Source organism: Thunnus thynnus, chromosome 22 (genome assembly GCF_963924715.1).
Source record: "Thunnus thynnus chromosome 22, fThuThy2.1, whole genome shotgun sequence".
Classification (NCBI taxonomy): Eukaryota; Metazoa; Chordata; class Actinopteri; order Scombriformes; family Scombridae; genus Thunnus; species Thunnus thynnus.
In genome coordinates, this window is record NC_089538.1 from 23,585,006 (window position 1) to 23,598,396 (window position 13,391).

The 13,391-nt window shown below is 35.2% G+C and overlaps 3 protein-coding genes and 1 pseudogene across 3 annotated transcripts in view; 3 read left to right on the plus strand and 1 right to left on the minus strand.

Moving 5' to 3' along the window:
- Positions 1-13,391, plus strand: part of LOC137174193 (zinc finger protein 850-like) — a 343,824-nt gene that overhangs the window by 212,173 nt on the left and 118,260 nt on the right. The window lies entirely within an intron of this gene.
- Positions 1-13,391, plus strand: part of LOC137174201 (butyrophilin subfamily 3 member A2-like) — a 56,368-nt gene that overhangs the window by 9,898 nt on the left and 33,079 nt on the right. The window lies entirely within an intron of this gene.
- Positions 2,075-6,453, plus strand: LOC137175121 (butyrophilin subfamily 1 member A1-like; annotated as a pseudogene).
- Positions 6,706-10,110, minus strand: LOC137174215 (ladderlectin-like). Its single transcript, XM_067579392.1, has 7 exons — positions 10,073-10,110; positions 9,861-9,955; positions 9,709-9,759; positions 9,241-9,350; positions 8,362-8,496; positions 8,023-8,122; positions 6,706-7,119 (listed from the first exon to the last, which is right to left on the minus strand). Exons 2-7 carry the CDS (start codon positions 9,919-9,921, stop codon positions 7,052-7,054), a joined length of 525 nt encoding a protein of 174 aa, XP_067435493.1. The 5' UTR covers positions 9,922-9,955; positions 10,073-10,110; the 3' UTR covers positions 6,706-7,051.

Genomic DNA, 13,391 nt, shown 5'->3' on the forward strand with positions numbered 1-13,391 from the left:
AATTGTGTTGTGATACCACCTTTGTGTTCATTTTGATATTTGTACATTCTTTGATATTTTGAAAAATTAGTTTTGCTGACAAACTTTTGTTAACATCTTGAAACATTTTTTTTTATTTACTCATTTTGTATTCAAATAAACAAATAAGATCATTAAGTGTATTCTCCAAAATTGCTTAAAACTAAAAAATGTTACAAAGAAGTAAAACAGTCTGTGGCTGCAGCTGTGACTTGTGAACATCAGAATGTGTCTTTCATCAGCAAAGCCTGATATTTGCAATAGTTTTAAGTTATTTTTAAAGATATGATATAGGAGAGCGTTTGCAAGTGGCACCCTACTCTGCCTCTGATTGGCTGGTACTTGTTGCCTTTGTCGGTTGGGTTGGTTAGTTTTAGGCATGAGGAGTAAGCCAATCAGAAGCAGAGTAGGCTGTGTCATGACTTTGCTATCCTAAAAATTGCCATCCTCATAGTGATAATGCTATCATGGTACAGTAGCAGCCACACTGTATGTTCACCCTTAATAATTATATTATGCTAAGTATAAAGTCTGTTTTGAGTTTGTTCTGCTATTTTGGGACAGACAATCTATATTTCTTAAAGACATCATACATGTCCATATTTATATTCTGGGGCTCTACTGAAATATCTTTGCATGATTTACAGTTAAAAACTCCTTATTCATCTTATACTGGCCCTTTATGCAGCCCCTCAGTTCAGCCTCTGTCCGAAACAGGCCGTTTTAGCCCCTGTCTCTTTTCGCAAATACATTCATACATGTCTGAGAAGAAATCTAATCTGAAATATGACAGTAGACAACGTGAACAACCCATGGAACGACCGCCATCGTTCACCTCAAGTTTTGTAACTTTGACTGTGTTTAATATCCAACATTATAACAGTAAACATAACAGAAAATCATGAAAAGCATGTTATATCCCCCTTTAATATAAATTCTTATAGACACAATTTACTCTTCAAGCTATCAAACAAACTCTCTTTTACATCAATACATTGTCTCATGTCATCAGCAGCATATAAAGCGTCTAAAATAAAACACAGAACATGCGCTGAGAAAACATGTTTTAAAAATAGGTGATGCATCAGTCGGTACCTGTGTGGTTTTTAACCTTTTTAGCTTGTGAGAAAGTCCACCAGCAGCCACTGCAAGCATGAACACGTAATGCAGAGACGTTTGACAGCAAACACTTGACTTGATCAAACATAAAGGTGAATTAAAAAGCTGAAGAAAGTAAAAAAATAAAAATCTTTTTGATTGTTTTTAAAATGTATCTTTGGATCTACCAGACTTTCCCAGACCCAAAGCATGATGGGATGTTTTTGTTCATTATCATAATGACCAAACTAGCTGCCAGCATACTCTATATTGATCATGTATCAGTGAGTTTCTCTCATATGTGACTATCAGTTATTATGTGTAACTCTGAGTTTCCCACAGTGAAGTAGTCCCACCAGCAGCAGCAGCAGCAGCAGAACCACCATCACAAGGGTGAACACAGTCCTTAAGATGTCACTTTCATTTATTGGCAATTTGTTGCTGTTGTGTAAAACTAAATTGAATGAAGCAGCTGATAAACCAGAGTAATTAAGGTCAGGAGCCTGACAATGATTCACAGACTTTAACTTTACAATCTAATGAAATGACACGTCACACAGCGAGTATGTCATCTTCTGAATTTAATTCTGCCAATTCCACATGCTTCATCTAACTTCTATAAAAGTGAGTCTTATTCAGACCACAAATATAAGTCATAATACAGTATTAAGTCTATTTTATAGAGTAGTTGTAAGCATATCATTTCAAATTTAAAAGCCTTTGTTTTTTATTTATTTACAATAATAACAGTTAATTATTGCTAACAACTGTGCTAACTATGTAATTAAACTTGGAAAGCTAGCTGACTAGCATGGTATATAAAGTTAAAATTCTGCTTCTCACTGAGTTCAAACAAGATAGAAAACTGACTTTAACTCAGTTGGTGTTTCCCAAGTGGGTGTGTCATGTAGATAATTCGAGTCTGTCCGACCAATGTTCCAATCACAGTCACAGAGTAATGAGGTCACACGGTAAAGAGGCAGAACCTGATTGGTCCTTTTGTCTGCATTCCAAGCACTGATTGGTGCTTTGCAGATGGAACCTTACAGCACCAAGTCTGAGATTGATTTTTGAGATAGAACTTTTTCCTTTCTCAAATTTTAGTGCCAACGATGCAGCAATAAAAAATAAACCTAAAATGTTAATAACTTGTCAAAGAATAGTTTCATGTGAATAATTTTTGCCAAAAATGTCATATAGAACATTATAATTCTAAGGTATTTGCGACATTTGACCTCTGCAGATCTGTTTGCTTTTGTTTGAAGCACAGATGTTGATTTTTTTTTCTTACATGGCTTCAGGGTTGATATTTGTTGATTGAATTCATTTTGATTATATCAGTTTTGACTCTCCAACTGTTATGTGTTTTTCCTTAAGGGCCGATAGAGTTGAATTGCTCATCTCAACCAATCATAGCCCTGGCTGGTGATGACATCATTCTCCCATGTCACCTCCCATGAATGCCAGTTCCAGTAGAGTGGAGTGGACCAAACCTGGTTTGGACCAAAAGTACATACATGTTCACCAAGATGGACAACTGGTCAATTGGAGTCAAAATCCATTTATAATTCTCGTACAACTCTGTTTTTCGATCAGCTGGAAAACTGAAATGTTTCCTTGAAACTCTTAAGAATGAAAATCTCTGATGCAGGGAAATACAGTTGCATCTTTCAAAGACAGATGGAAGCTGAGATCCAACTCATTGTTGGTAAGTCAGGCTGAGTTTTTTCAGAGAGGAAAAGGCCTTTTGATATATGTATCACAAATTCTACTATGTGCATAAAGGATGCAAAAGCATGCCATCAGCACGGGGATGATGAATTGCAGGTTTCTGAGCAGTAATGCAATTTTGTTGAAAAAGTTAGCAACCATAGAGAAAACAAAGAAAACAGGTAGAAGATGAATACTTCAAAATGTGGAGGAGGAAAATAAATGGAAATCATTTCATTTTCATTTAGTAGTTGGGGGTGATGGTTTGCTAAAAAGGTACCAATGTAGAGAAGAAGAGTTGTCAACCTTTTCCCTAAAACTGCTTCTAATATAGTTTGACAATGATACAAATCAGTGGCATATGTGATTGATCTAAACACACTGTTCTTTTTCAACATTAGGAGCTGTCTCCCCACGGATCATAAAGGTTTTACAGTGTGAGTCTAAAGGCTGGTATCCAGAGCCTGAGGTGTTTTGGCTGGACGGTGAGGGAAACCTCCTCTCTGCCGGACCTACAGAGACAGTCAGAGGTCCTGATGACCTCTATACTGTCAGCAGCAGAGTGACTGTAGAGAAGAGACACAACAACAACTTCACCTGTAGAGTCCAACAGAACAACATCAACCAGACCAGAGAGACACACATTATTGTTCCAGGTAGAAGTGCACCTGCTATACTGGCTATGACTGCTTCCTGAAATATATTTCTAAATATATACGATGCTTTTATGTGTTACTTCGGGTGATTTCATCATGGTCCACAATGGAGCTCTTGTTTACTGGAATGCTTTCCCTCTGGTCATCTTTGTTGGTGTTGTTGTACTATGTGTATGTTTTAAGGTTCATTCTAAGGAGGATCTTCAAAACTCACAACAGAGCATATAATCCTTCGTTTTATCTGAAAACCAAATCATCAAATTTGGAAATGCATCCAGGTGATTCAGATCCATTCAGATTCTGATGTTTTAAGTAGTGTATGTGATGTGAATGAATCATGTTATTGTGATCTTGTAAATACTGTATGTAACTTGTTCTCAGGCCTCTCTTGCAAAACACCAGTGGCGGCTGGTGACTTAAAAGATTGGAGAGGACAGGAGGAAAACCAACATACCGCATCAAACTATATCATTGTCCCCCACCTGATGAAATCGGAGGGGTGGGGGGCAATTTTATATGCCAATAAAACAATTTGCTTTTAAAAAACAAAAACCTCTGAGTGGTGTAAAGGCTGCTTCTTTAAAGACATTTAGCATATACATATTGTTTCTAAACAAAGAAGAGCTCATTTTAGCCATGGACTGGTTCAGATGTGTCATTTTACCAACAAAGTGAAATTCAAATTTACAGTGTTTTTCTATTGTGACAACAGATTTATGTTCTCATCAAAAACAGACAAGATATCACATGATTTACACATGTTTCCTGTATGTATTTTCTTAGTATACAGAAATATATAAAGTATCACAAAGCTTATAATGTGATACAGGAACAGATCAGTGCTGAATACTAGAAAGACTGAACACTAAAAACATTCACAGATCTAAAAGTGTAGGTTCACATTAGAAAGTATTAATGCATGTATCAAATACATGACTTACACACTCTTATCTATATGCACGACATACAAAATATAGTCTACAAAGCTGACATGTTAACACTAGGGGTGCAACGGATCACAAAACTCATGGTTCGAAATGCATTTACTTAGTATTGGTTCTTGGACATGACCCTGCCAGTATATTGTGTGTTATGATGGTATAATTCTTATTTGATTGTTTTGGGGATCCATATGTTGTTCTTAATTTACAAAAATTGTTAGTAAATTTGATTCTCAATATTTTATATTGAGAATTTATTTTAATAGACTGTAACAATTTATTTTTCAGTGTGTAGTTTTGTATGTCAAAAATATATTAGCATATTAAGTTGTTTCTTAATAAGACTATAATGAAAGAGTATCTATTTCGTTAACACTTTATTTTACGGATCCCTTACTTTCCTACTAATTTCCAGGAAATTTCTTCAACAGTTTCCTAAAAGTAACTTATGTGTAACTGAAGTCAAAAGGATTTTCTACGATATAATCTAAAAATCTAGTTTTTGACAAACCAAATGACTGAAAACTGAGTATTTTCTGTCCTTTAAATAATTGTCAAGAGTCTAATTTAATAAGATTTTTTGCAAACTAACAACAATCAACCCAAATATAATGTGTGGCCACTACCAACTTTTTTCTATTTTTTCTTATAATTTGTAACAAACTACACCACCTTTTCTGTAAAATGCCCTAAAAATGATCCATTACATACCAGGAAGTTACTCTGAAAATGTCCAGGAAATTAATATAAAATAAGCGATCTGAAAAATAAAGCATTATCCATTTAATTCATTTACTTATAAACTATACATATCAATTTATATCACATATGAATTAATACTTTCATATTATTACTACTAAAATATATTTACTTAGTATTGGTCCTTGGATATGGCCCTGATGGTGTGACTCAGTGCTGACTTTGTGTTTTGACAAGTGGCTTTCTTATTGGATGGTTTTGGATCTGCTCCACTTTTAGTAAGAATTTTCAGAGAAGTGAGTAGACATTAGATAAATATAAAGGAGCCTGGAAGCTGTTGGCCTCTAATTGGCTCCACAGAGGAGGCTGAAGAGTTAGTCCACCAAAATGACACACAGCTATAACTTCTCACAGTCCTCTAGCTGCATCTATGCATGGAGGTAAATTGGGATTAATTTCTTAAAGGTTTTAGATGGCGTTGGAGGTTAATGGAGTTAAGTTAAGAAACATGTTTTTCTTGCTGTAATCACTCCTCCTGTTCATACTGACCATTACAAGATTCCTTCATAATGCAATTACAATGGAAGTGATGGAGGACAAAATCCACAGTCCTCCTTCTGTACAAAAATATATTTAAAAGTTGATCTGAAGCTAAAATTAAACTTCAGCGTCCAAATGAGTCAAATCAAGTAGATATCTTTCAACATTACAGTGTTTTTGTTACTATACTTCCACCGCAGCTCAACAGGGAAACATATTGGCATATAACCTCATATTAGCTTCAATGTTCATTTGAGCTCCTGACTGTTGTTTTAAGACACACTTAAAAAATTGTGAACCTGTCCTTTAAAGAACTTAAACAGCACTGTCTTTGCACTTGTAACTCTTGATAAACCAAAAGGTGACATGCTGTCACTTTAGGGACCATTTTCTTTAATAGAAAGTAGTTCTAATGAAAATTGCTTGCAGTGAGGTCGGTTGAGTAACAGACTTTGCATGTAAGAATATTTTCTTTTTCTTTTCCTTAATTGGTGAATGCCACAAATTATCTTTAATCACTCACAGGTGTCACTTAAGAACATTTTCAACTTAATTCCTTTTACTTCCATTGGTGTTGGGAGTCATAAATATCATATATTTGATATATTTCTTACTGATTTTTTTGTGCTATTGGTAGTTTGCTTATCATTATCTTTAAACTATACTTAATATATAGTATATTAAACTATGTTAAGTTTTAATGTGTATATTGCAGAATAACCACACATCATCTGCCAGTTCAACTGGTTCTAAATAAACATCCTGGATTTAACTTCAACATCTCTGATTGAGTTCTTACTGGACACAGTAACAGCAGGCCAGTTCCTAGTTAATCAGTTCAAGTACTATTTTTCAGTACCAATTTTTTTTTTTAAATGTATTTTAGGTTTAATTAACTTGAAATTATAAAACATACATATTTAAGTAAAGTTAAGGACAAAATTACTTAATTCCACTAAATCTCTGAATGATATTTTACAGTGTAGATGTTGATCTGACTGTGATACCCATAATAATTGTTCCATTTAAAATAGAATTACAAACCAGCTTGTTTCATGCTTGCGTCTTTCATTTGCACAATATGAGACAGAACAGTTCAATCTCCAGAGTAAGAAAAAGCATTCTTTTCATAACATATTCAGTTTGGCACAAGACCTAAAAGACAATCCAGCTCCCGTTTGTGTCACTTGTTGCTTCCTTCCTTAAGTAGCTTTACAGTGATAGCAAGATAGAAAGAAAGATGAAAAATGATTTATAAAGCTGTTAGGTTATATATGAGACTGATGATAAAATGACACATTAACTTGTGACAATAAACACAAACACATATCCACTAATATTTGTGCTTTTCACAGGTATTTCATGCCTCTCTTATCTGCTCAGGAATCATCAGATTTTCTTGGCACAGAGAGATGGCCGGTGAGCATCACACCATACATCATCCCAGCAATTGTTACCTGCAATTAGTAAAAACACAGGACGTCAGCATGATTGTCAATCATATCATGTAATATTTTGATGCAGATTGATGTAGATTAGATTATCATTTCTTAAAGGGGAACTCAGCTGATTTTCCACATCAAAGTCTGTTTCCAGGTTGATGAAAAAAGTCATATAAGCCTTTTGTGGCTCCAGAGGAAGCTGTGTGACATCTGATAAATTGTCTGTTGGTGCTGAATACTACAAGTGTGGGGGTGTGGAGTTAGAAAGAAGTGAGGTCACCAGACCCATGTAGCTGCTCCTCATCTCTGCTGGAGGCTAGCAGCTCCAGGCTACATTAGATTAACTACTAGGATAACACACCTGAAAGGTATAATATGTAACTTTTCCGCATTAAAATGTCTAAAAATGACTAGACCTATGTTATATATTTTGTTAAGTTCTGTACGTATGTAATCCCAAATGTTTCCAACAATATTCAAACCCAGACAAATCCGTAATTTTAATTAATGTAATGGTCTGTTTCATTTGGTCACTTGTTAATGATGTAATTTCCTCTTTGTGCATGTGTCAGCATTGTGGTTGTCCACAAGAAACTTGAGTCATAAATTGACTTTTTACTCAGTTTTAAGCCACATTTTAATGAAACACTTTTTAGATCTTGGTTGTTTTTAACTATAGCTTTTAACCGGATGAAGGATTTTAATCATTGGACGTCTGGATCTTAAGTTATCAGAGAAACAAGCTGAGCCTATAGAGCCTATGGACACACAGGTTTTCCAGCAACATCATCAATGAAATGTTCATGCAGGCACATTTTTAGTTTTTCATGAAGTTACCTTGTTTTTGTCATGCATCCTTTAATATCTACAGCACTTGTACATAATCTCTCATGCAAAGTAATGTATTTCATGGTTTACCTCCGTAGTTCATCTGTAAACAGTGCTGCTTATTAGGTTCTCCTCTGCACCAGTATGAGTAGGCGAAAGGTGTGCCATCACTCCAGAACCAAACACCCTCCTAGAAGATCGAATAGAAGACAATTGACACATATAAATAAAGATAATCTAAATGTAAACACCACTCTAAATACCAAAAGGTTTGATATTCTTATTACAAGGTCTATTTACTTGATATTTCCAAAGCTTTTAGCCACATCTCGGGCCTTCCTCAGACAATGGGTGTCAAAGTACAATTTCAAAAGTCAAGAATGAACTTTCAAGCTCATAAGACATCTTTTGTTATTATACATGACATACCTCTTGGCTGTCAGAGCCTCCAATCCATGTCTCAGGAGAGCTATGAGTTCTATCTGATATTATCCTCTTAATCTCGTAGTACTCCCGAGTTCTATGAATCGATGCAAGGTTTGCACCCATGGACAGGCAGTTTTTCTACAGTGGAGATAAACAGACAACAGAGTAGAGATGTGAATAAGAAGGTGCTGCTAATCTTTCTTTAAAGAATATCCTCAATATCACTGAACACAGAAACACAGGACTCTACTGGTGTTATAACAATATGATAGGTCTATGTTGTAACCACCAGCTTCAATTATTTCAACTCTGTTACTGAGAAATCATGTTTTGTCTCTCATTTTGGTGGACAGCTAAAGATATGACAATACCCATGAGCCTCAGCTGCTGTTGCTATGGAGAAGAAGCCAGTCAGAAGTGAGAATCACTGCATTAATAAATTGAAAACCCTTTGTTGTCGAAGTTGCAAACAAAAGGTGATGCCATAGTTGCAGAATTCACTCAAAAGTGATCCAAAAATAAAAACTGAGCTGATTTACACTGCAGATTGTAGTTTTTTACCTTGGATTTTCTTTCTTTTTTTTTTTTTTTAAATCAAAGTACCAGATATTATCTAATGCAGCTGTTCATCTTGTCTACTGATGATTCAACTGGAAGAGTCTAATCTGTAGAAATGTTCCAACTGTTAGTCACCTAACATTGTCTATGGGGAGAATGAAGTGGGTGCGCCCAAAATACTTTGCAACTTGATAAAGCTGCCCAGAAAAAATAATAACATGAGTAATAAGAGAACACTAAAGTTAGATGAGGAAGTTACCAAGTATGCAAGTCAAAGAAAATGAAGTGAAGTGTTCTTCATTGAATACAAATCGTCTCGATTACCTCAGCTTGAGCCCAGGTCAAGGTTCGAGGAATGTAGAGGAAACAGCGGCCGTTGTACTCAGTCCAGTGGGAGGGACAAGATGTTGACCTCTTGTCAACACGATGCTCCTCTGAACACAAATGGTGGAGAAAAGTGGGTCACATTGACTTTCCAGACAGCGTGACGCACTTAAACCCTTACATTCTGACAGTAGCTATCCTACAACATGTTTGAATAGTGATTTTAGAATTTTTGAATAAACACGGATCGAATTTAACCCAGAAAATCATCTATGTACAGAAATATGTATCAGCTGCATAAAAAATATTTCCAATTTTGTATATTCAGGGTCATGTTAAGAAAAACATTTCTGGCTAAAAGAAAGATGTTTGTGGTGTTTTTAATGCTCTCAAATGTAAACATGGGTCAAATTTGATCTGTAAGTGTTCATTCAGCTAATATTAATCTGAATAAATAAATGTATTCACCTTCTTGAATTATTGCCTCTGTCTCGTTGTCTTTCTCTGCTTCTTGAAGAGCTGGACAGTTAAAGGCATCAGTTAGAGGTTCTTATTAATATTATTATTATTATTTATTGAGGTCTAAAGACAAAAACACACAAATTCAGTCAGATACTCACCAGCAGCTCCAGCCAGAGCCATCATGGAACAAACGAGTACAGACACGGTCAGCAACTTCATGGTGGAGATGATGCAGACCTTATATGATGCTTTCCTTTAGTAAGTATAGAGACAGACATGTTAGTGATATTTAAAGCAGATAAACTGTAGTGAATGATGAGAGAGAACCAAATAGAAGAAAAGAGCATGAAGAGAGAGAAGCAAAGCAAACCTGCTTTTGGATAATTTTCCTCCGTCTGAGTGTAGATGCTGAACAAGAGAAGGACCAGCTCTTATATACAGAGTATCATCTATCCAACCATCACATAGTTTGTTTAAAGTAAATATTAGTCTTTTCATCCCGTGCGAACTGGTCCGAAATGATCATGCCTCCCTGTTCCTCAGTATCATGTGCGTAAAGATGACAAAGTGAACCGCAGGTTCACTGTTTGCATTCTGGACAGGATGTAACTAACTGGGTTGCCCAAATACAAGTGGAGAGCGAACAAAGTTTAGGTGGGCGATTAATGACTATTTTCAATAAATCTGCTGATTTTTATTTTAATTGTTTGGTGATATCATCAGATGCCTTGTTTGTACTAACAACAGTCCAAAACCCAAAATATTCAATTTTCTTATCAGACAAGGAAAAGCAAAAAATTATAAAATTTGAGAAGCTAGAAACATAAAATAATGGCCATTTACTTGAAAATGTACTTACATTATTAATGAATTATCAAAATTGATTGATTGTTATACTTTTTTAATGCAACTAACATCAAATCTTTGGGAGATGATTACAATAATGATAAAGAATCATTTGAACCCATTTTTTGGTTTACTTTGGTACAATATGATGATTTATAACTGAAAAACAAAACAAAAATCAAAACATCCAAAACCATACTCAGCATTATAGCTGCCCATCGGCAGGGCATACATTTTTGTAATGATGTAAAGTCAACTTTAAGAAAATGAGTCGATTGAACAAAATGGAATTATATTACCAATACCCAAAATGCTCCAAAAATTTAATTGCACTCAAAACAACTGAGTTCCTTCAACAATTCATTGAGTTATGTTAAATTCACAAAAATGAGTGACTCCAACTTTTTTCCAAGATTAAGTTATTTTAAGCTACTTCTTTAATTAAGATTTACTGTTAGGCATTATAGTGGAATGGATGCACTTGGGATTCATAATTAGTTTCGACCCTGAAGTTTTGCAGTTTGTACCTTTGATTGTTTTTTCCATCAAAGTAGCAGATATTATCTAATGCAGTTGTTCATCTTTTCTACTAATGATTCAACTGGAAGAGTTCCATGTCAATCCAATCTGTAGAAATGTTCCAACTCTTAGTGACCTAATGTTGTCTATGGGGAAAATGGACCAGATGCGCCCAAAATAGCTATTCCCACTTTGCAACTTGATAAAGCTGCCCAGGAAAAATAACAATGTGATTAATGAGACGACACTAAAGTTAAATGAGGAAGTTACCAAGTGTGCAAGTCAAAACAAACAGAATAAACAAAGAAAATGTTGAAGTGTTCTTCAGTGAATGCAGATCATCCCAATTACCTAACTTGAGCCCAGCTTAAAGCTCAAGGAATGTAGAAGAAACAGCAGCCGTGGTACTTAGTCCAGCCATAGGGACAAGATGTTGACCTCTTGTCAACATGATGCTCCTCTGAACTGAAATGGTGGAGAAAAGTGGGTAACTTCCAGACAGAGTGTGATGCACTTTAACCCTTACATTCTGACAGTAGCTACCCTACAACATTTTTGAATGGTGATTTCTGAATAAACACAGATTAAATTTAACCCAGAACATCCCCTTTGTACAAAATGTGTATCAATATTAATCTGAATAAATAAATGTATTCACCTTCTTGAATTTTTGCCACTGCCTCGTGCTCTTTCTCTGCTTCTTGAAGAGCTGGACAGTTAAACATGTCAGTTAGAGGTTATTATTATTATTTTTATTATTATTTATTGATGTCAGTCAAAAACACACAAATTCAGTCAGATACTCACCAGCAGCTCCAGCCAGAACCATGATGGAACAAACGAGTACAGACATGGTCAGCAACTTCATGATGGAGATGATGCAGACCTTATATGATGCTTTCCTTCAATAAGTATAGAGACAGACATGTTACACCCTGATGATGTAACTCAGTGCTGACTTTCTGTTTTGACAAGTGGCTTTCTTGTTGGATGGTTTTGGATCTGCCCCACTTTTAATAAGAATCTCTAGAGAAGTGAGTCGGCATTAGATAAATATAAAGAAACCTGGAAGCTGTTGGCCTCTAATTGGCTCCACAGAGGAGGTTGAAGGGTTAGTCCACCAAAATGACACACAGCTATAACTTCTCACAGTCCTCTAGCTGCATCTATGCATGAAGGTAGTTTGGGATTCATTTCTTGAAGGTTTTAGATGGCATCGGAAGTTAACGGAGTTAAGTTTGTGCAACTCAAAAATGAGTGCCCAAATGAACATTGAAATATGTTTTTCTTGCTGTAATCACTCCTCCTGTTCATACTGACCATTACAAGATTCCTTCATAATGCATTTACAATGTAGTGATGGGAGCAAAACCCACAACCATTAATTTGAGCTAAAATGTTTTTAAATGTTTATCTGAAGCTAATATGAGGTTATATGCCAATATGTTTCCCTGTTGAGCTGTGGTGGAAGTATAGTAACAAAAACACTGTAATGTTGAAAAATATCTACTTGATTTGACTCATTTGGACACTGAAGCTTCATATTAGCTTCAGATCAACTTTTAAATATATTTTTGTACAGAAGGAGGACTGTGGATTTTGTCCTCCATCACTTCCATTGTAAGTGCATTATGAAGGGATCTTCTAATGGTCAGTATGTACAGGAGGAATAATTATAGCAAGAAAAACATGTTTCAATGTTCATTTGAGCTCCTGACTGTTGTTTTAAGACACACTTAAAAAATTGTGAACCTGTCCTTTAAAGAACTTAAACAGCACTGTCTTTGCACTTGTAACTCTTGATAAACCAAAAGGTGACATGCTGTCACTTTAGGGACCATTTTCTTTAATAGAAAGTAGTTCTAATGAAAATTGCTCGCAGTGAGGTCGGTGGAGTAACAGACTTTAGATGTAAGAATATTTTCTTTTTCTTTTCCTTAATCGGTGAATGCCACAAATTATCTTTAATCACTCACACATGTCACTGAAGAACATCTCTGTAAATTTTCAACTCAATTCCTTTTAGGCATGGGGAGTCAGGAATATTATGTATTATGTATATTTCTTACAGATTTTTGTGCTATTGGTAGTTTGCTTATCATTATTTTTAACTATATTTAACATAGTTTAATATACTATACCTCTCATGTGCTTTAAATTTTAATGTGTATATTGCAGAATAACCACACATCATCTGCCAATTCAGCTGGTTCTAAATAAACATCCTGGATTTAACTTCAACATCTCTGGTTGAGTTCTTACTGGACACAGTAACAGCAGGCAATTCCTAGTTAATCAGTTCAAGTACTATTTTTCAGTACCAA

Coding starts and splice junctions, on each gene's coding strand:
- LOC137174215 (XM_067579392.1), bottom strand. CDS start 9,921: ATGAAGTTGCTGACCGTGTCTGTACTCGTTTGTTCCATGATGGCTCTG. Junction 8,497..9,240: donor TGACCTGGGCTCAAGCTGAG/GTAATCGAGACG, acceptor TCTCCACTGTAG/AAAAACTGCCTGTCCATGGG. Junction 8,123..8,361: donor GAGGCTCTGACAGCCAAGAG/GTATGTCATGTA, acceptor TCGATCTTCTAG/GAGGGTGTTTGGTTCTGGAG.